Source organism: Falco rusticolus, chromosome 1, assembly GCF_015220075.1.
Source record: "Falco rusticolus isolate bFalRus1 chromosome 1, bFalRus1.pri, whole genome shotgun sequence".
Lineage (NCBI taxonomy): Eukaryota > Metazoa > Chordata > Aves > Falconiformes > Falconidae > Falco > Falco rusticolus.
Genome location: NC_051187.1, coordinates 126,737,549 through 126,759,905, shown reverse-complemented (window position 1 = coordinate 126,759,905; position 22,357 = coordinate 126,737,549). Strand labels below are relative to the sequence as shown.

Below are 22,357 nucleotides of genomic sequence, written 5' to 3'. Positions count from 1 at the left end.
AGAGCACTACTGAAAGGACAAAAATTACAAAGGCAGGAATATCTAAATGCAATTAGACAATCCTGTCACTTTTTTCCTCTCAGCTAAGAGGACTTACAGTAGATTGGAAAACCAAACAGCAAGTACTTCCAAGTACTAAGAAAAAAAAAAAGCCTACGAAGATCAAAGGTCTAAATGATTGATGTCAAGTTCTGCACACAAATCACACTTCTCCACTGTTATGGTTATACGCAATACACTGGGGCATCAACCTGGAGCTAACTCTTCTGAAGCACCAGCCCAATTGGAATGATGAAGTTTTGAGTTAGAAACATCAAAAGGCTTGCCTTCTGTGCCCATTTGTGATTATGTTTATTTTCATCTCTGAATCAGAATTAACTCTACTTCAAGTTGGCAGTTTAAAAAAATAAAAGAAGCATTTCAAGTATGTAGCTACACCACTAATACACCGAATGTGAAAATAGAACAGCATATGGCAAAAGAGATTATGGGGATTAACCAATTAAATGGTATGACTCAAACTGTCATGATCTGTCAAATCTGTATTTTGTAGTGAGGTATGTGGGGGCATGGGAAAAGGACTTCACCTAATGCAAGTAATGAAAGCCAAACTTCAAAAATAACCGATTTGGCAAAAAGTATCCACAAGGAAGGAAGAGTTATGAGATGTGCAAAACTTGTAAGTTAAGAATACGTGATTTACTTCTGGATGTCTCCTTTCTCTTTAATGATGGATTTCACAACACCTACTTGATACAGAACTTACTACAAGCAGTCACGCAGGGCTATAATCTCTATCATAAACTCTATACTCAATTATTTATATGCTTAGGGTGCATAATAGTAAGTTTGACATACAAGGATACATACAAAACAGGACTAAATTCCTGTTAAAATAAAGACACAGTAAACATCTCACTGAAATCAAGTTTCCACAATCACAAGAGAATAAAATACTCAAGCAGGACTTCGGGCAGAACAAAGTTCTGAGAGCTGAATGCAGATGATTCTACTGCATCACACAGTAACCCTAACACACCAGGTCACACAGAGAGGCAAATAGTTCATCTGCGTATTTAATGGAAGGAAAGAGGCCACGAAAGCAGAGGTATCTGGAAACAGTTCCTCTAAAAGGTGACATTACTTCATGCAATTGCCCTCATTTACATCTTGTGCAAGACCTGCTCAGGCTCCCCTGCAGGGAACAGGCCAGGATTTTGCTCTCCTGGTTAACACCTGGGATTCTGGGCACCTGTCTAAATAGAATTCATTCACTCCTGTTCATTTGAGCTCATTCTTCTATAGCTATTGAAGAAGTGTCAAAAATACAAGCAAATAATAGTTCACCGGTATCACACAGGTACATGACCACAGAATTTATTTAAGACTTTAAATTACTAACAGTTTTAATATATAAATTGAAAGATGTACTACAAAACAACACAGATGCCTTTTATACACAGATACAGCTAAACCACCAAAAGACACTAATAACAAAACAAAGCCATTCTTAGATTTTATTAGCGCTTCACCTCAATATAATTTTATATGCCTGTATTATACAAACACATTAGCATTTTCTTTTAAGAGCTAAAAGAAAGAGAAATGTTGGAAAGTGGATACAACCACCATACCCACAAACACACAGAGTTCACAAAAGCACCTTTTAATCAATACAACCTCAGTAAGCACACACTTCTCTGATATCTTAACTCTTCCTTTAGAAGAAGAGACAACTTAGTAAGAAAGGAATGGAAAAAAAAAAAACCCCACACAATAAAACATCAAGTCTTAAAATGACAGCTCACAAAGGAATGTGTAATGGAACTGCCCTTACATAAAACCATACACTGTGGATGCACAGGTATGAAACAAATGAAATTTATTTCAAGTTGCTAAACTTCCATTTCCTAAGCAAAATCTTGTAATACCGAAACCACCTGACTGTTTATCATATGCAATTCTAAGAGAGTTGTCTCTTATAGATTTACTACTAAATATAAAGCAGTTCATGCTTTACACCTACCTCATGCTTCTAAGCATACTTAAGAAAAAGTCTCAGATTCATCAGTGACAGCTTTGAGATCTGTAAGCATGTATGAAATTTCACCAGTATTTCATTTTCATTAACAACCTCCTCCCCACTATGCTTAGCAGAAAAATGTTATTTATATGGAACTGTACACATTTCCAAGCCGTAACACATGCTACTAACAAAACCCTTTGTATCATTTACTTCCAGATTATGGTCTTGATAACTACAACAGGATGAACACATCAGTAACAAATCTTTATTTAAAAAAAAGAAAAAAATATAGTTTATTGCTTACCTTGAGGAAAATAATTTGGCTGCACTAAGTACAGGAATGCATGTACTATTTTGAACAAAATTCCTATTGGCCCAGGTTCATGGTATGCACCTGTATCATAGGTCTTGGCTGGTACAAATCCAAAATCCAAAGTCCCAGGAGGTGGTTTGTATATAGGCTGTACCTCTGAAATGGTACTTCCACAAAACAGCAGCAGCAGCAAACAAAGTTCCACAGCCATAGCTAGCGGTATTCATAAAATTGGAGGTAGAGATATCTGTCCCACCAAGCCTAGAAGTCTTCAAACATTCACTTGGGGGTTAGCTTTCTAACCGGGAAAATGCAGGTGCGCCCTCACACCTTTTATCTATCCTTCAATGTATTCTTTCTTCAGAGTAGTACAGAAGCCTCTTGTGGAAATGACTCAGCGCACCATCTCTGGCAAAATCAAGAAAGAGCTTGTTAAGGTGTGTGGAAGCAAATTAGAAAGTGCAAGATAACCTGCAGTCTTCTGTGAAAATTGATCAATAGTTATAAAAGCAAGCCAGATAGGATAGAAAAGAAAAAAAACAAAAAAAAGATTGAGGCTTGTCAGTAATACAGTCTATAACATACTGTACTTGGAGGGGGGGGGGGGGGGGGGCGGAAAACGAACAGTTATGCATAGTTCCAGGTCAGTGAGTTTTCAAAAACAAATAAAGCAGAGTACTGGGACAGCTCCAAGGGAAACAAAACTAAAGGAACAATGTATGAATTGCACTTCTGACTGAGTACAATATGTCATGTCACAACAGTTACACAATGCATTTAATCAGCCACCTGATGTTACCATAGTTGATGGCAATTATTACTAGTCATATCCTGTAGCTTCTTTAATCTCAACCTTTCAGTAAAACGTTCCAGATGCCAACTACTCTTAATTGTCTTCCAAGACAGAGGAAAGAAATTATTCATCGCTGAAAAGTTAACAAAACAAAAAAAACAGAACAAGAACTTCACTCTCCTGACAGGTGACAATGGGTGTCAGTCATTACCTTCTATTAACTCAAACTATCTCAAGGCTCTCCTTCGGAACTGGAAAAGTCAACTCAACAATTTTTATTCATAGCTTGCTAAAGCTGAGTGTCATTAAGATGACTTTGGGTGCTTACACATGTTTTAAGAACATTCTGAATCTACAGAAATGACAGCAGTTTAATCAACCACCACTTAAGAAATGCAAACAGAACCCCCAACAAAGTTTCCTGCAAAACAACTGATCACATCATCTATCTGGGGCTAAGTAAGGCTCCTTCACTTCAGCATGGGCTGTGGTGGCCTCCAAGGAAACAGACCAGAAGAAAATCAAAAAACAACCAACCAGCAACAGAAACATTTTCTGACTTTGGAAACAGACAAAAAAAACTAACAACAAAAGTTAACAGAAACATTTTCAGCTTCCGAAGCCTCCTGTACTTGGCAAGTGTGCCAGCAATCACTGCGCTGACCTTCCCACCCATCAGACTGGCTTACCTTTGAAATGTCTTTGGTGATCTACCAAAGTGCCATTGGTGGGGACATCTGGGGACACTGCGCCCAACAAACTGCACACTTCAAATCAGAGAGCACCCAGCACAAACTGCCTTTGCTTAGCATAGTTATCCCTCTGTTGCCTTTTTCAGCAGCACTACCCAATAGAAATATTTTTAATCTCCACCTTGGTGTTCAGACCATTCATGTGGTGCTGACATGTGACAAATGACAGCAAAATAACACAGACACCTCATGGCCTCAGTCAGTCCAAGCCTACACCAATACTTTTTCTTCCAAGGTGCTTCCAGGTCAAGGTGATGCTGAAGACAGAAGACTTAAAATTGGTAGTGAGTCTTAAGTCTCTCCCATGCTTTACAGTGTCTGGCAAAACCAGGCTACCCTTCCAAAAACCAGCACTGACTTGCAAGAAACCACGTTGCAGTCTTGTTTAATAGTCTGTGCTACATTCAAAGGATAGATCAAGACAAATACGGAACAAAAGGAATACAAGACCAGATCAAAGAACCAGAGGTAGTTTTGCTTCCCTGAAGTCCAATCGAGTTAAGAAGAAAAACAAATCTACTTTTCCCCCTCATGGCTACTGAAAACCAAGAATGAATAGTAATAATGCTATGAATAGTAGAATTATCCAAGCCTTATTCAAAAAGGTGATGTTAGCGACCACTCTGAAATATGATGCTCAACACAGAAACATAAGAACTTAAACCACAAACCGTAAGTATTTTTCCTATCTGGAAAAGAATATTTTGTTAAAGAATAATGAAGAAAAAAAACCAGTGCAGCTCCAAATTATATTTTTCCTCCTTTAAATTTCTTAAGACTAGTTTTCTTCAACATAAAAGATCTTTTTCAGTGGAATTTTAAGTTAGGTTGGTCACAGAAATCGTCAGAACCCAAAACTTTCTTAGGCTGCAGTCATTTATTATCTAATCTACAGAAACTCTCCAGGACAAAATATCACAAGACCAGAACTAAGTGAAAAAAAATTATTTTGCCTTAATGACAGAACAGCGAAGATTGTACAAATTTGATACAGTACAGTAAAACTTGGTTTTCTTAAAGTTTGAACACTTCCTCTAAGTTTAGTTTAGTTTTCTGGAGATTTCTCAAGTACAGCTGCAACACTTCAGGAGAAGAGTCAGGAGAAAAAGCTCACACATGGTGACTGAGCCACGATTCCAAGAGTTAAGGGAAACAGATACAAAGTGTACAGTACTGAGAAATTTTAGGTGTGTTTGTGAAGAATGAAATTGAGAGGAAGATGACCTACCTAACTGGTGGCTTAAGGCAAATCCAGAAGACTGAGTGCATTCTGTTATACTAGACAAAGGGCAGAAGTACACACAAGTTGCTCGGGGGTTTTTGTTGCTGTTAAGATTTTAGGTTAGGAACAATTTAAAGTGTATCTAATTGCACAAGCAGGCAAATAAAGCACTGTCAAAACATCCTCCCAATATAAGAAAATAATCACTACAACTGCTAGAAACATGAAGTCATGTATTAACCAAGACAAAAGGGTGGCAGTTTTAAGACAAGGACACTACTGAAATTCCAAGGAACACTACCTGTACTGCAGATACAAACAATATCCTGCTAAGCGGAGACACATTAACCAGCTTTCAACTCCAAAGACATTACTGCAGTCTCCACTCTACCTAACTTTCAGTTAAACTTTCTATAAAGTTCAGAATCTTCAAAGCAGGTGGGTTTCTTGCGTATCACAAAATCTGCAGAATTCTGACCATAGTCTCTTCTTCTCCCTTTTTTTGACAAATGTATCACGATAAATGTGGTATATATAGTCTTACTGGGCGATTCCTCCACACTGACACCAGATCCGCTCCATACTACAGAAAACACTAATGTATTCTCAAGGTTACATTAATAATGATCAGGAACTCACAGAAACACTATTAAACCTGTAACTCAGGATACATCTGAGCATTCAATATGTATTCAACCTACCTAAAATAACCCGATATAAAAAAGCTCCCAGCAGTTACCTTATCTTGGTATCTAAGGAAACTAGCTGGGAGCATATCAGTTGTTAAATATGCAAGACATATAGCACCAAAGACGCAAAAATCTATCCATGAAATTTGTAATGAGTAACTGCAAGAACGACTCACACAAAGTGACACATGTAAGAGAATTACTAGCAGTTCATAGCACTCTTCATTGCAGCATACAGCCATCCCATTTCCTCAGAAACAGTTGTGGCATCCCTGCAGTCAGTGAGCTACAGTAAACTGCCAGTACAACTCTCCCCAAGTTCAAGCAAATAGGAGAATGAAAAGAAGTTGTGTGAACTTCAAGTGCTTATGTTAATTATCAAATAAGATATCCATTTCATTATGTTTTGATTAAAAACAAACAAACAAAACACAAACCCTTGTTAAGTACTTCAGATTATGTAATAACGAAAGAGTTTATTTTCTGTGTGGTTTACAAGTGTCCATCTTTAAAAGACTAGAGCTTCACTGTCTGTGAGAGAAACACCCTCATCCTTTTACCAAGGCATGCTTCAGTATTACTCATATCTCTGATATATCCTACTGTTATTAAAAATATTGCAGTATTTTCCAAAACCAATAAAGCTTCAGCAACCCCACTGTAAGTCTGAGAGGAGGAGAGGAGACAGAGCAAGAGATGCATTAGTTCAGAACTGCTTCCACAATACATCAACTCTAAATAACAGAGCTCTGAAAGAGCATGATGCCCAGCTCTTTGTTTCAACAGGAGTGGTCTCCCTCTGTTTAACACTGCAATCCATGCAAATACAACGCTGCAGTGCAGTGATGCAACATGATTAACCCTGCAAACTGAAATTAAATCAACCGGAGGCTAGACTGCTAAAGCTTGATGAGGGAGCCAGCTGGCCATGAACCACTATGGGATGGGATGGTGGAAGGATGCAGTTGTCCGTAGGAAGCCCCACAAAGTATCTGGGCTATGTTTGTTACATTTTTTAGTTAGTCATTTGAAAATCCAAGTCCATAATCCCCCTTGACTGAGGTTGCTCCAGTGAGAGCAACCACCAGAAGAGCAGAATTAATTAAAACAGCCACAAAACAGATAGTTACAGGTAGACTAAAACTCTCAAGTATAAAAAAAAACCAAAACCAAACAACAACAACCACCTTCCCATTCAAGAGACATAACCCGGTAAGCCACGTTAGATGTTGGCAAGTTAGAAAGGTACAGTTTTCCATTATAAAATCTGTGCTAAGTCTACCAACAATTACAACCTGTTGCTATAGAAGGAGTAAGAAGCAAACAAACCTAATAAGCACTAGGGCCTGCAAAATAGAGTCTGGCAGCACTGACAAAAAACAAGTAAAATGTTCCACACGAGGTAGCCTCAATATGCACCTGACATGCTTGCTATATCCTCAAAATGATTAAGTGCTCAACTCAGGAAAAACTGGATATTCAGAACCCAGTTTGCTTTGAGCAGCTACTTAATAATGTGAAAATAAATAGTTTTTTAAAAGCAACACAAAAAATCCTTTCATTGTACATGTCACAAACCGTTTGCAAGCAACAGAGACAGACCTGTAAAAATTGTTAAGTGATGTATCTTCACCAGAACACCATCAGCAACTCCCTAAATGTTTAAAGTATATTTTCACTAACTGGACAAACAAAAAACAATTAACTTGATTTTACCCTAGTATACATACATAGAGCATTCCTTGTGAGAGGACTTTTGAGCATCACATAGAAAATTCTAAACCACAGTAAAGCCAACCCACAAACTGGCAGTTTTCTGGCAAACCTGAACCGACAAGGGCTGAGTACACATCCCACTACCGAGATGCTGCCACACGTACTCCCGATGGCAGCTGAGGCCAAGCCTTCCCTTCGTCTTCTTTCCAGTTACTACAACTGTAGAGACCTCCAGCACGCTGCTTACTCCTCGATCTGCAAACTGCAACACCAGCACGGTACCGCAGCTCTGCCCCTGCGGGAACACCGACCCATTCGGTAGTTTCCCCAGCCGCTCCCCCGCATGTGTGGCAGAGGACGGCACTGCCCAGGGTTACCGCCGCGCCTGCCCTCCCCCCCCGCCCTCGGCCCCAGCCCCCAGCCCCCCCTGCCGAGAGCAAGGCCTGACCGCCGGGGGCCGGCGCGCTCTGCCAGGTGCGCGCTGCGCGACCAGCCACCGCCGGCACCGCCTGCTTAACTCCCGCGCGGCGGCGTTCGCCGCAGCACCGACCGCCAGCCCCTGGCGGCAGCGGACGGGCCCCCTCCCCGCTCGCATCCGCGGTGTCACTGCAGCGCCCAGGCGGGGTTTCGACACCCGGCGGGCCGATTCCGTGGCCAGCACGGTGTCCCCTCACCGCTCCGCCTCGCCGGCGCCACTCAGGCCACACCACCCGCTTACCCCCGGGCAGGTGCGCGCAGCGGGCGCCCTCCTCCCCGCGGAGCGGCTCCCCCGCTCCTCCGCAGATGGCCGGGGCTCTCCCCGCCCCCCGCTCCCGCCACCCCTCTCTCTCCAGCGGCCGGGCACTCACGGCCGGGCCCCGACCCCTCCTCAGCCGGGCCCGCCACACGCGGCCCTCCGGGGAGGAAACCCGCCTCGCTCGCCGCGGCCGCGCCCGCCGCCCCGCTCCCCTCAGCGGGCGGATCCTCCCTCGCTCCCCGCGGACCCGCACACACCGCCGTGCCGTGCCGCAGCCCCTGCCCCGCGGCCGAACCCGTCCCTCCCGCACAGCCCCTGCCAGCAAAACCCGCCTCGCCCGCCCCCCTCAGCGCAGACCTGCCCGCCGGCCGGCCCCTCTGCCTCCGCCCGCCCTTCCAGGGCCGGGGCTACCCCCGCTGCCAGCGCCGCCCCCCGCCGCCCCCCGCCCCCACAGCTCGCTCTCCCAGCCCCGACTGAGCCCCTCCCGGCAGCGCCGCGGACCCCTCCCCGCAGGCAGCCCCGCTCCCTCGGGCACCCGCCTCCCTCGACGGCCACGCGTCCCCTCCGCACCCGGCTTCCCGCAGCGGCCCCCAGCCCGCCGACACCGCTCCTCCCGCGGGGGAAGGGGCCCTCTGCCCCCGCCGCACTCTCCCGGCCAGGACCTTCTGCCGCCCGCAGCGGGAGCGGCCGGGGAAGGCGGCGGAGACCCACCCCCACCTGCTGCCTCCCGCGGACAGAGCGGCGGCGGGGGAGCTCTACCCCGGCAGCACTTACCGGCCAGGCGGGGAAAGCGAGACGGAGGTGGCGGGGCACGGCACGGCACGGCCCGCTCAGCCTGCCGCCTCAGAGCGCCGCGGCGGTCGCGGTGCCGCCCGCGCCATGGATTACGGAGGGGCGGGCTCTGCCCGGGCCGGGGCTGCGGGACCACCCAGCAGGCTGGGGCTGGGGCTGGCGGGGGGAGGAAGAGGAGGAGCGTGAGGGGTTTAACCCCGGGCCGAGCGGGAGCTGGAAGGGGGGAGGGCTTCGTGCCGCGGCTGCTGGAACGTGGCCGAGGGGGCCAGGCTGAACCTGTGCCCGGGCGGGCGGGAGCGCGCAGCCACTCGGCGACCTGTTGCGGGCCGGGCCGGGCCGGCTCCGAGGCGAGAGGTGACCCCCGCGCTCGCCCGCCGGTAAGGCGCCCCGGAGCCAGGGGCCAGCTTCTCCTTGCTGCCCCGAGCCTGGCCGTGCCGCCCCCCCCCCCTCGGTGATTTCGCCGAGGGCTAGCTTTGAGTTCGGGCGGGCTTGCTTGCCCATCAAGGTGACTTATCCGTTAGCTTGTGGAAAAAAACATCTTGGTTTACCCTTCTCACGGGCTGTCCTTATTTCCTGATGGGGTTATTGTTTCTTTTAGGGCTGGTATCCATGTTCCTGAGTGGGTTTTGTTTCCGAGGGGCAGTGATTTTACTGGTAAAAAGAGACGTGCTTTTCCTACAGGTTGCAATACAGGAACACGGACTTTCAAAGGCTCCCGCACATTCCTCCTCTGTCCTTTGTGACTTTTATTTGCAGCTTTGGTATTTTAATATGGTTTCCCTGTTGCAATATATGAAACATAGACATGATTCTTGCCTCTTAGTAGACCCACCATTACTCAGCATCACAAATCAAGGCAAAGAAAGAATTTGCACTGGAGATCCAAGGTCATGCTGGTATGAGTGATGGAGAAGCAAGTTAGTCTCCCTTTTGGCAGGCAGAAAGAAATCAAGGCTACGGCTGTGGCAGCAAACTGCATGCTAATGCAGGTTTGGCCAAACATTGAAAGGTTTTCCCACATGTACCCACAATACCTCCAAATGGTATTTGGTGTTGCTGAACTCTACCTGTATTTCAGCTCAGGGCATTTACCAGCAATGCACATCAAAGAACAAGTTGTTACATTGGCTGAACCTAGCCAGAACTATTATTCTGACTACAGCTAATTGTGGACTTCTTCAGCAGGAGGATGTGTAGTGATACAACCAAAAACGGAGTGGCAACGAGCTCAAAGAAAGGCTCTTGACCTAGTTCTTGTTATAGTTCTCATATGCACCCTAAGCCCTGTGACAAAGAGGACAATGCTGTAGTCATGGGGAAAACACAGAACATCCTGACAAAGGGACAAATATGTTATATTAGCCGGATAGTCCTCAAATCCAGAAGTACAGCTCCTGTCTTAAGCTTTGGATGATAATGGTTCTAAATACAAGAGAACATTCCTTCCACATAGTGGGCTGTGAATGCCAAACACTGTTAATGAGATGATCTGGTGGATTTGATTGCCTTGCTTCCATACAGGGTTAAAACAGAAAGGCCAAATCTCACTGCAAGGGTGGAACAGAACTTGAGGAGAATGTGGAAATGTGGAAGAGAACAGCATGGAATGAAGTTTCAGAAAATCTTGCCTTGCTGGAGCCAAAGACGCTAAGATTTTCTTTTGGATTACTAATTTATACATTATAGGTTTACTACCATTTATAGTAGGCTACCACAGGACTTCTGGGTGAGAAATGTCTGCAGTTTGCATACACAAGGACATGCAACTAGAGTTACAGGAAAAAGATAATAGCTTTCAGAGAAGAACTGAAATTAAATCAATACTAACACTGTTAATGAAGGCATTTCTTCAGCAAACTAAACCAACACCTATTTTCTGATTAGTGTTATCCATGTGTAACAGCTTTCCTGCTTTTTATGCATGATGCAATTAATATAAGAAAGCTCTCCAGTCGTGTCTGAGTTTCTTCATACTATTGGTATCTAGCCCGATACAAGGAGTCTGCCTAAGGTCTCTGGAAGTGACTGAACTGAGTTAAGATAATTTATATCGCATTCGGTCCTGAAAATGTGTTCTCTGAGTAGCACCTACTTAAAACATCAGAGCTTATCACTGTGGGATGGTAAATGGAAGCATGAGCTCTTCAGCTGCCTCCCATTACATTGCTGGCAACCCCAAGTATATGTCTGACCTGAAAGCGCTCCGAGGAGCTGTTGACCTTTCCTTGATGTTTCCTCTCTGCTAACTGCATGGCCAGTAGAGGCAAACAGCTGTGAAGTGGGAAATACTGCAGCATTTTGTAGCCCTTTCCTTCACTCCGTGTCTCCCTGCGATCCAAATCGCAACTGTGTCTGGGCTTGCTTAGCTGCACACCTGCCTGTTTGATGTTTGGCTGTTGGCACTGCAAAAGATGTGCAGGTATGTGCTTTGTGTGGATGGTGTAATGCAGTCACAGTAGAGAAGCCAAACTTGTGAAAATGATGTTTAGTCTTAGCAGGCTCAGAAAGCATCAAGAAAACTTGTTCTCCAAGGACTACACCATCTTTTGATCTGTGGTCCTTCATGCCTTGGGGCGATTGGGCTAAAATTAATTAAGATGCCTTCTAGCTTTATTCTTTGTGGCCAAAACTTTTAAATGGTCTGCAGTCAGATTCTCAGGACAGGTAAGCCCCTAATTACTCAAATAAATGAGGAAGTGGTCTTTCAAACCACAGAGCAATAGGTGCTAAGGCCTTTGAAAAGCTGCTTTATAAGCATCCAAAACAGAAACAGCTGGATGAAGAAACCTGGCGTGTACTCTATGGTGAACATTTGAAAATCTGGCTGCATATCAATCATCTCTGTTATCTCAGAGGAAAATCCTCAGATAACAGGAAGATATGTGAGATTTAGAGCTTAACTATAATAGTTGTATCATGTAATTGATTTTTAAGTAGAGCTTGTGATTAAAGGTCTATTAGACAAATAGCCTTTTTCATTAGTTGGAGTTAAGCTAGGCATAGTATTGCCTGAAGAGATCTAAAATCGTAACTCCAACCTTTCCACCTCCCAAAGGGAAAAGGTAGAGGTAGAAAACCGCTCACATTGCATTTAGTCTTCCTCTGGCTGTTCCCTGAGCATGTGTTCAGGGAGAGAAGGGTGCATGGAAGTGGGGAAGAGGAGCAGTGTGCCTTCCCTGCACCAGGGCTATGGAGAAAAGTGATTTACACCCTTTGCCAAGAACACGCTGAAGAGTGAATTCTGCCAACATGCCAAAATCCAACCAGTCTACATATCCCTCTTGTCAGCTCTACCCTTTATCCTGATGCCTGCGCGCTTTGCCTAGGTTTCTGTGGGTTATAACCTGCGAGTCCTTCCGTGCCCCCTACCACTGTGCACTCTGCCTAGCTCTGCCCTCCCTCCTGCCACCCAATGCCCTCTTCCCTTTGGGTCTGCTTAGCCCCTCGGATTCTGCCAACCCTCCCAATTAGCTAATGCTGCCCAGCAGCACCCACCAGCTACCCACATACAACGTGCCTCTCTTCTGCTCAGCTCCCCATCGGCACTGTTTCTCCCTTCTCTGACATCCACAGCTGCATCCCTGCTCATCGTTAATTCTCCTGTGGGATGTGAGGTTTAAGGGATTATGGGCTGTGTGAGTTCACAGCTCAGATTTCGGGCTGTGAACTCTCCCAGGGTGGAGCCAGGCTAGCTCAGGCTCTGCAGGCTCCGAACTGGATTTGCAGCAGGCAGGAGGAATGTGTTGCTGTATTAGAAGCAAAGCATGTAAAATTTGAAAAAATGATTAAGACGCATAAAAATGGTGTGAAACAGCACAATAGCTGTGTGCTATAGCCTGCCATGTATTTGCTTAATTTCTTACTCCTGAGGGAAAATAAAAAAGGGAAATGGACAATCTTACTCACGTTCATTCTCAAACTTAGAAAACAACATGACATTTCATTGTAGACCTTTGATTCTTGCCAGTTTATGATATTATTTCAGTGAGGTTTGCCTTCATTTGAACAGAAGATTTATCCTGCTGTATATCGCTTTAGGGTGCCTTCAGAGAGCTGATGTTTTGTCAGCTACACGTCTTGCCACTGCTCTGCTGTGCCCTCTTCTCACAACTGTGATAGAGCTGCGTGACAACTCGTCAAGGAACTTAGAAATTATATTCATTGCTTTTCATCTGAGGAATCGAGTTTTCACTGCTAAACGAAGATACAAACTGACAGGGATTACATGATGCATGTGCTGGGAGTTTGTAGCTTCTTTCATGAGCTCCCCACCCCGCCCCGTTTTTTCCATCATCTCTGTGTTTTAGTTCTGCTCGCAAGCTTGGTGCTTGACATCCTGATAAATTACCATGTCAGGAATGCTTGAAATTAAAAATGGGGAACGGCACATGTCTCTTTGACACTGGAACAAAAGGGCATGACTTGGTTCTGATGCGGTTTGATAACAGATTGGGAGCAATGGCTAACTACCACCGCCGATTTTGGTTCTAGCTCCAGCACCTTGCGTGTCTCTGGTGACATAAGATCCTGAACAACAGCTCCCAGGTTCTCTTTGTGGGAACTGTAGCATGACCTTTCTGACAGAGGACATGACCATGCCAGCAAGGGCATTTCAGTTTGTTAGAAAGCAACTTCTGGCCTTAAATAAATGCTTTCAAATGAAGTCCTGAAAACCTTCTGCACCTTATTTCCCTTAATTTGATCTTTTAGGAAAAAAAAAATTTAAAGAAGGATGTTCCTGTTTACCAAACTTGCACACACAGTTTGGTGCCTTTCCCCTTAGAAATGAGGGTATGGCCATGGGGCACGTGTGTTCTCAACTACTGGTAATTCCTTGCTTGTGACCAGATAATCTCTTACTACCACTACGGTGGTATCTTGTGGCACACCAGTATCTTGTGGAGGTACATACAGGCTTCAGCCACACAGTCACAAAGTTGAGTCCTGGCTAATGAAGCCCCCTGTGTGTATGGTGCAAGCGGCCAGCAGCTGTATGTGATCCAGCACCAAGCCCAGCATGCTGCCTCACCTTGGGCTACAGACACGGACGCCTGGAGATTAGGACTGATAGAGTCTTTGTTCTTCCTTGTGGCTTATTTATTTGATTTGGTTTTGTTTAATTAGTGCATTTATTTCATCTATTCTGAAAGCCAGGACCTGAGCTGGACTGCTTAGACAGAGGCAAGAGAGACTGTAATATACAGCTTAAACATAATGTGCATCTAATAAAAGTATCTGTATGTCAGTAAGAACAAAACACTACAGAGGTAATTAATCAAGCCAAACCAAGTACACTCAGGAAGCTAGCACAGCAGCAAAGTAATTCATGTCAGTAGTCAGTTGTCAGGAAAAAAAAAAAGATCGGTTTTCATCTCTGTTTGTGACCCTATGATAAGCAGAAGTACCCTCAGCGCAGACTAACTATCCCATGCTTCCCACAAAATGTAATCCTACCTTAGGAGCTTAGCTGCTGCAGTGACCTTCTTTTGTCTGCTTGCTCCGGAGTAAATTCTGTCTGATGTGAGTAAAGAAGATTGGAAGAAGGTTATTTTTAATATCAATATAAAATAATCTGTAGCACAACAAAATACAAGAAAGGAAGGCGTCCGTTCATTATGTTTTAGGGAGAATGGCAATCACCACCTACAACATCTTGCAGGAAGCGCATAAACAAACACACATCACAGGATTAACCTGACAGGGTCCCTTCGCTCTAGTTTCTATTATTAACTTTACACCTAGTGCAAGTCTCCTCAAATGAACTATATGCAGTATAACGATTTATCTTACACAGACTGTACCTCAGCTGAAAAGTTATTACCAGGATAGTAAGGGGCCTGGGTTTTATAAGCCTTTCACAGAGGTGTGCTGAGTATCTGATCCCTGAGTTTCTTATAGCATGGGTAGAGAAATTATTACTTTGTCCAGGCTTTTGGTCTAGTTAGTGAACTTTTTCCTCCGTTTCCTCGGTTAAACTGCACACTTAAAAAACCCCCACATTTCTGACCCTCCCCATCCCAAACCCACACTCGCTGATGCTGTTCGGACAGCAGCCAACAGCTATCTACAAGCTGTTGTCTTGCAAAAAAAGTGCAGCTTCACCCCTCTACCACCTGACATCTCCAGCTCCCTCCTTCATCTTCTCAGGTGTGGTACAAAATTATTCCCTATGGCTGAGCAAAACACTGCAGCCACAATGATAACATGGACCAAGCAAAATGTCATTTTCTCCTCGATAATACAATTCTGTTCTTTTCTTTTTTTTTTTTTTTTTTTTTTTTAAGGAAGGTGTTTTCAGAATTTTATGGAGGAGATTGTTTTTTTCTTTCCCTAATGTTCTCATTAATTTATTATTTCCTGTATTCTACCTCTCTGCTGATTAAACTATGAGAGACCAAGCAAGGGAAAAGTATTTCTGCTGTTGAAGCATGCACAACATAAAAAAGAAAAGGTGACCTTTAACTCTGCTCCTCTGTCTTTTTGCCCATCAGAATGTCAAATGATTTTCCATATTGTAAGTACTTCATGACAACACCAAGCATTTGAGAACTGGGAACATTTGTATTGTTGGAGGACACCTGAGGTTTGTTGCCTTAAAGTTAATCTGTAGCCTTAAATTCTAGCCTGAGTAAGAGGTAGAGTATAACTGTATTTGTGCAGCCAGCAGAGCACAAATCAGCCTCATGCTCCAAGAGCCACAGTGTGCCTCTTGGTTCTGCCCTGCTGCAGGCTACAGCTTCCATCTCTCTGTGCTAGAGTTCACAGTCGAGCTGGTGAGTACAGCAGGGACGCATCCATGTTGTCATGCTTGTTTGCTCTTTGCTCAGGTTTCCAGTCTCTGGCTGCATAAGTATTAGTTCACAGGTAGTGTCCAGACTGCCATAGTTCAAGGAATAGTTAAGTCTGGGGTGCAGGTCATCCACTTGTGCACATCCCACAGTCTGCACTTTGGCCTGGGAATGGAGGCCCACACAGGCACAGAAAACAAAGACATTGCACACATAATCTAGGCAAAACAAAGAATAACTTTCATTATCATCATAGTTACTCATCAACTACTTTCATAAAAGGGACTGCAGCAAGTCAGGCACTTTTTGGTCTGCAGCGCGTCCCATGAAGAAACGAATGATCAGGTGCTGTTTCATAAACTCCTTGATTCACAGGGATCTTTTTTTAAGTCAGAGAGGACTGTTCTGGTTACCTTGCCTGTGATTCATATGCACAACATACATGAAGCCATGAAGACTCACATACTAGCTTCAACATCAAGCTCATCAGGCAGACTTCTGGAGAGAGATGCCTAGGTTTCCAGTGACAGTGGACCTTGGTTGTATTGTGAACTGTCTGAATGGCCATCTTCTCTCATTATTAAAGATCAAAATTTTAGCCTTCACCTGAGTTTCCTAGTTTCAATTTCCAATTTCTTTTCTACTGTTTTGAACAGCCTTTTAATAGTGATGACTGATGCAGTTGCTCCACAGCACCAAGCAATACCAAAGAATTAGGTGTGGTACCACTCAGTGCTGGTACTAGTCCTCAAGTCTAACCTCTACATCTTGGCCCAACAGTTTGCCATTTGACCTTTATAAGATTCTTTTAGTCTTTTCCTTTGGCAGACTAAACCTGTTAGGATACAGTAGTTCCATTTTTGAAGGCAACCTTGCTAAGTAGAACTTTGATGCTTTTCTCTTTTTTTCTGAACTAAATATTAGAAAGAACTATGTTAAATAACATGTTTTAATACCCACCAGCACTGGTATTGCCTGGTCACTTGATTAAAATAATGCTTGTGACTGAATGTTGTTGGCTTTCCCTGCCATCAAGTATAGTACAAGCTATACAGTGTAGAAAAAGAAGGTCTGTGCTTGGAAGAGGCAGTGGTCCAAAGCAGACATGACAGATAAAAGATTGGGATTTTGGCACCAGTTCCAACTAGAAAGCAGCAGTAGCCTCTTCAGCATATAAAGCCTGCAAATCCTACACAGCTGCTAAGGTAGAAAAGATCTTTTGTGTCCTGGTTTCAGCTGGAATAGGGTTGATTTTATTCTTAGCAGCTGGTGCAGCGCTGTGTTTTGCATTCGGTGTTGATGGCCATGTTGATGGCACACCGATGTTTCTGGTCATTGCTGGGTGATGTTTACACTGAGTCAAGGACTTTTCAGTTTCTCAGGCCCTGCCAGCAAGAGGGCTGGGGGGGCACGGGGAGCAGGGAAGGGACACAGCCAGGACAGCTGACCCAAACTGGCCAAAGGGATGTTCCATACCAATGAGCATCATGTTGGGTATATAAGCTGGGGGAAGAAGGAGGAAGGGGAGGACGTTTGGTGTGATGGCGTTTGTCTTCCCAAGTCACAGTTACCTGTGCTGGAGCCCTGCTGCCCTGGGGGTGGCTAAGCCTGCCCGCCGGTGGGAAGAGGGGAATTAATCCCTTGGTTTGCTTTGCTCGTGTGCGTGGCTTTTGCTTTACCTGTTAAACTGTCTTCATCTCAGCCCATGAGTTTTCTCACTTTTACTCTTCCGATCTCTCTCCCATCCCGTGTGGGGAGAGGGAGCGAGTGGCTCCGTGGGGCTTGGTTGCTGGCTGGGGTTAAACCATGGAACATTGTTTATTACTCTTAATGCTTTCTCTATAAATCTGAGCCTGACTCATATTGTGGCAATCTTTCTGCTCTTTAATTCTCTGAACACTGAATTACAGACATTTGATGAGATGGAAGTCTAATAGTCTGAGCTTAGATTGCAAACTCCTGTTCCCACTCCTCTCAATAAATGGACCCTTCATTTAACTCCTCTGCGTTTCAGCCTGTCTCTCTGAACAGGCAGTGACAGAAAAGCCTTACAGGACAATTGAGGGCAGCTAACTGCCAGGCAGATTATTCCCACAAATTTAGGGACTTTGTGCTGTTTTGTTGTACTACACTTTACAAGACCAAAAGAGTAATTTTCACCATATTTTGGTAAAGCCTTCTCAAGGCTACCAGTTCTCAGTTTCTGTTGCGCCTTGCTCAGCCTAGCATTTGCCTCTGCACAGACTTGAATATTTGCTGTTGCAGATCTTTATTTGTAGCATGGAAAATAAATTCCCAAATCATGCTGTAGTTGTAAAAGCAATCATCCTATAGAAAGCAATCCAGAATTCACTGCAGTAAAACATATTAGTTTCTATATTCTATATGAGCTGAGAGTTGATACAGTAAAGGCATGCAATTAAAAAGTGCACATCAGATGTATTTTGAGCTTTCTTTAGCAGCTGTTTTGTATTACCAAACATGCACGTTGCAGTAGTTTTTAAATTGGATTTAAGTAGCTTGCAGAATATCTCAATACACAGAGCAAAACCCAGCAAAACATTATAAAAAAGTGTGCATAGTAATTCCACCCAAGAGTTGCCAAAGTAAGAGCAGAGAGATCACATGAAAAATATTTCCTGGCTATGTGAAATCTGTGAAAATTCCCAGAAAGACTAGGAAACAAAGTCTGTCCTGGGATGGGAATACAGTTTGTATTGAACCCAACAAGAGGAGATATATCTGTGTGTAGCTGTCAGCCCAACCTGAATTCTGCTGTACTTCAAATGTTAACACGTGTACTGAAGTGACACAGCATACCACATGCACTTGAAAAATCCTTCCAGTTGAATTTCAGCCTAAGTTTGCGTATATTATAGCCATTCTGATATTTATTTCCTGCAGTCACTTCACAATCTCTGAAAGACAGCAAATTCAATACCTTGTCTTTTGATTTTGACTGAGAAGCCCAATTTCTTCTTTAATATTGAAGTTTTTTGTGATGGAGGTCAAGGGGAATAGAATAGTATTTTTATAACTGGATGCTGAAATAATAGAACACCAGGTTGGAAGGGTCCAGCCTTTCTTGGCAAAAGCACTTAAAGATTTTAAATATATATTTTCTCACTGATGTTAAAGAGGGGAAAGAAATCTTCTAATACATTTTTGCTGCTGAAGCAAGATTTGCAATACTTCCAGGGACTGCTGTTCTATTTGTGAGCTAAGATTACTCTCAGTGAAGTGGCTCAGCTCCCCGAGGTTCTGAAAACTCCCGTTACGCCTTTGCCAGATTCACAATAGTCTCACGTTTGTTATTTCAGTAAAAAAGACAAAAAAGGGGAAAACCATGTGCATGGCTGAAATAAAAAGGAAAAGCAAGTGCATGGCTGAAAAGCTTCAAAACCATCTCTGCAGAGCACCTATGTGAAGAGCGCTGAGGATCATTTATGATCTCATCTGCCTATTCCAAGTCTTGGAACGAAAGTCTGGAGGGTGGACACTGCAAAGCGAAAATCTCTCTCTGTGAATCTGTCTCCTCTCACATTGAGAAAAACACTCACTTGCTGCAGTTCACTTTACTGGTTGGCAAAACGGTCCTAATAAAACTTGCCTTTTGTCACAGCTTTCTGTCAGCATGTATTTCAGAAGTGCTTCTGGAGCCCTGTTTGAAGAGCACTGTATGGTACAGTATGGTGTCTTGGGAAATAGGACAGATGTGTGCCATGTGTAGAAATTATTTTTCTGTCAAATGAGATCATAATTTGTTAAAGTGCCAGGTAATTAAGGAATTTTTGCTGTTCTTATTAGATAAACAGGCTTTTTATTGCAAACAGTTCTCATCTTTCTAAATCAGTTCCAGGAAACCCTATAATGTCAGTCACTATTAGCATTTGGAATAGCATTAAGAGCTTTATACAAGCTCATATTAATCTGTCTAGGTTAACCTTTGTATCCAGGCTGCCTCAGTTGCTGTATTTCAAATCTGTAGAATGTCAGTTCTTCTCCATGGGCAGGAAGAGGTTTAGCACAGATTTAGCAGTGCTTTGATCATAGTATGAAGTCATTTTGAACTTATTTGTGACCAAAAAAATTTCTCTGGAGCACTTCTATTCAGCCTTATCAATTGAGTTGCTTAATCATTTGGAGTAAACTTTTAGCCTCTCTTTTGCTCCAGAAGCTACTTCAAAGACCAGATAAATGCCAAGACAGATAGTGTCGGGAATATTACATTTAATTTGGGTGCTGGATCTCAGAATTTCAGAAATACCACGTAGGCATAGAAACAGAGTGGGAAGGGTCCCCAGCTCCCTCTCGCAGCTGCAAAGTCTGCCCAGAGCATCCTGAGGCACTTGCTCAACCTACACTCCAGCACCTCCCATGAAGGCAGATTCACTGTGTGCCTCAGGCAGTCTGGTCCAACACTTAATTATGCTCATAATTAGAAAGTTTTCCTAATATCTAACCCAAATATTCTTTGCTGCAAACTAGGTTCATTTCAGCTCATCCTTCCCTCAGTGTACATAGAGTAATTGATTGTCATTTTTATAACAGTGTTTGAAATATTGGAACATGAACTGGCACATGTTACCATGTCCTTCCCCTGGTCTTCTGTTTTCTGGATCAAAGCCCAGATCTTCAAAGCTATCCTAAGAGTCATGTTTTAATTTCTGACTTGTGACCTCTCTTTGATTTGTGTATGCCCTTTAAAATATATATAGTTCCTCTGTGTAAACATGCAACCCCAGCTGAGGGTTCCCTTCCTGAGGAAAGCAACCTAATGATGTCCCACACCATAATAGCCTCTTCTTCATGCACTGCTGAATTTGCTTTCTCGGTAAGGGTGTCCTGTCCTTGGTACGTACCCAGTGTGTGTGTTGGTCCTTGCAATATTCAGAATCTCTTAAGCAGTACTGCTGCCTAGGCAAGTCTTTCCTGGTTTTTTTTTTTTTTGTGTGTGTGTTCAATTTTTTTCCTCCTTTTCACTTCACTTTCTTTAATTTTATATATTTGATGTACAACTTCCACATTTTATAAAGATTATTTTGAATAATTCTGTCTCCAAAATGGCTACTGTTTCTCTCAAATTGGCATATTTTGTAAGGACACCCTCCACTCCCTTATCTGTATCATTGAGGAAGGTATTCCTCACAAAACTGGGTCCCAAAAGATCCCACCTGAAATGTTTTCAGGGGTTGTCACTGAACCATTGATATCTAACCATTGTGTTGCGTACAACGAAAGGATTCACAGGCCATCAGTTTTCTCAGTTGCATGTTTTTCTGGTAAAAGCACAAAACTGGGAGTCAGAGGTTTTTGACTTTTTGTGTTCATTTTGTCCCAACTTTTAATACAGGTGGTAGAAAGTTATAATTGCTCTTTCATTTATTTCCTTGTCTGTAAGAGAGAAATGAAGATGCTTGTGAAGTGAGTGACTCCTCGGGGGGAAGATGCTATTGAAGTGCAGAATATAGATGGTAGTGTATCGGGCCCAGTCATCACTCATGCTAGTTGAAACTAACCCTTGAATCTGTAGGACTTGCACTCCCAGTATCAGAACCCAGCTCTGTACTGTGTTGTGGTCTTCTCAGGGCCCTTTGCCTTGATTTCCCCTTCTAGCATTCAGCAGCAGGATCTGCATTTGTGCTTGGTTGGCATCAGCACTGTGTGACACACATCTGGGAACAAATTCTAGTTACAATTCCCTTTGTGCACCTGACACAAACTTTCACACTGTTAAAATGTACCAGTGACCAGTGGAAACAGGGTGTGGGATGAGTCTGTGTTAATGGTCGTTGCTATGATTTTGTCATTCATATTAGAAGAGTTGACTTCTTTCTGCTTTTAAGCTTCCTGGCAATGATGCAAACCAGTTTTTAAAGCTCATTTGCAGCAAAAGGTTATAATAATACAACAGCTTGAAGCTGCAGTGAGATTTGGAATCACAGGGGTAAACAAAACTTGTTCCAAACAAAAATGGGCCAAAATGCCTGCTCAGTGCTGCAAACAGCACTGGGTAACCGAGGCAGCTGAGCCGAGCACCAGGGCTGCAGCCCCAGGGGAGGAGACCCGCTGCTGTGCCAGGGACTTGGGTTTCAGCCCCAAGGGGGGTCCCAGGCTCTGTTCCAGCCCCTGTGACTGCTCCCGCACAGCCGTCCAGACCCTACCTGGCTTCTCCCCACTCTGTGGCACCAGGGTGACTGTGATGTTTAGCCTTTGAGGGAAAAAGAAGAAATGTAGATGATCCTGGAGGGATGGTAAAAAAAAAAGTTGTTTATGACTGGCTGCCTGCTTGTTATTTAAACATGCAGGGAGACATCTGATAAATATTTAAGTAGCTCCAATTTATTTAGTGCTGTACATGTTTAACATGATGAATACTAAAGAGGCTAAATAGATTAAGATTTCTAAAATGATTGTGCCAAATGTGTCTTTTTACTTCAGGCCTCTATGTAGCAAAGATGTTTCCACCAGTGTAACTATCTGTTAATATATTAATAAATCCTGTGCTTTGAAACCCTGATGAACATATC

At 43.7% G+C, this 22,357-nt stretch overlaps 1 protein-coding gene across 17 annotated transcripts in view; it reads right to left on the bottom strand.

Annotated features, from left to right (window-relative positions):
- Positions 1 to 14,685, bottom strand: part of PROM1 (prominin 1) — a 70,147-nt gene extending 55,462 nt beyond the window's left edge. For 9 of the 17 annotated variants that reach the window (XM_037399903.1, XM_037399941.1, XM_037399921.1 and 6 more), the window contains exons 1-2: positions 9,022 to 9,195; positions 2,331 to 2,747 (exon numbers count right to left, since the gene is read on the bottom strand). In XM_037399903.1, the coding sequence (XP_037255800.1) occupies positions 2,331 to 2,550 (220 nt within the window). In that variant the 5' untranslated portion in view covers positions 2,551 to 2,747; positions 9,022 to 9,195. Of the gene's footprint in view, positions 1 to 2,330; positions 2,748 to 9,021; positions 9,197 to 14,493 lie in introns of those variants that run through there. The other 8 variants (XM_037399999.1, XM_037399959.1, XM_037400018.1 and 5 more) reach the window with 3 other exon arrangements.
- Between the last annotated feature and the right edge of the window lie 7,672 nt (positions 14,686 to 22,357).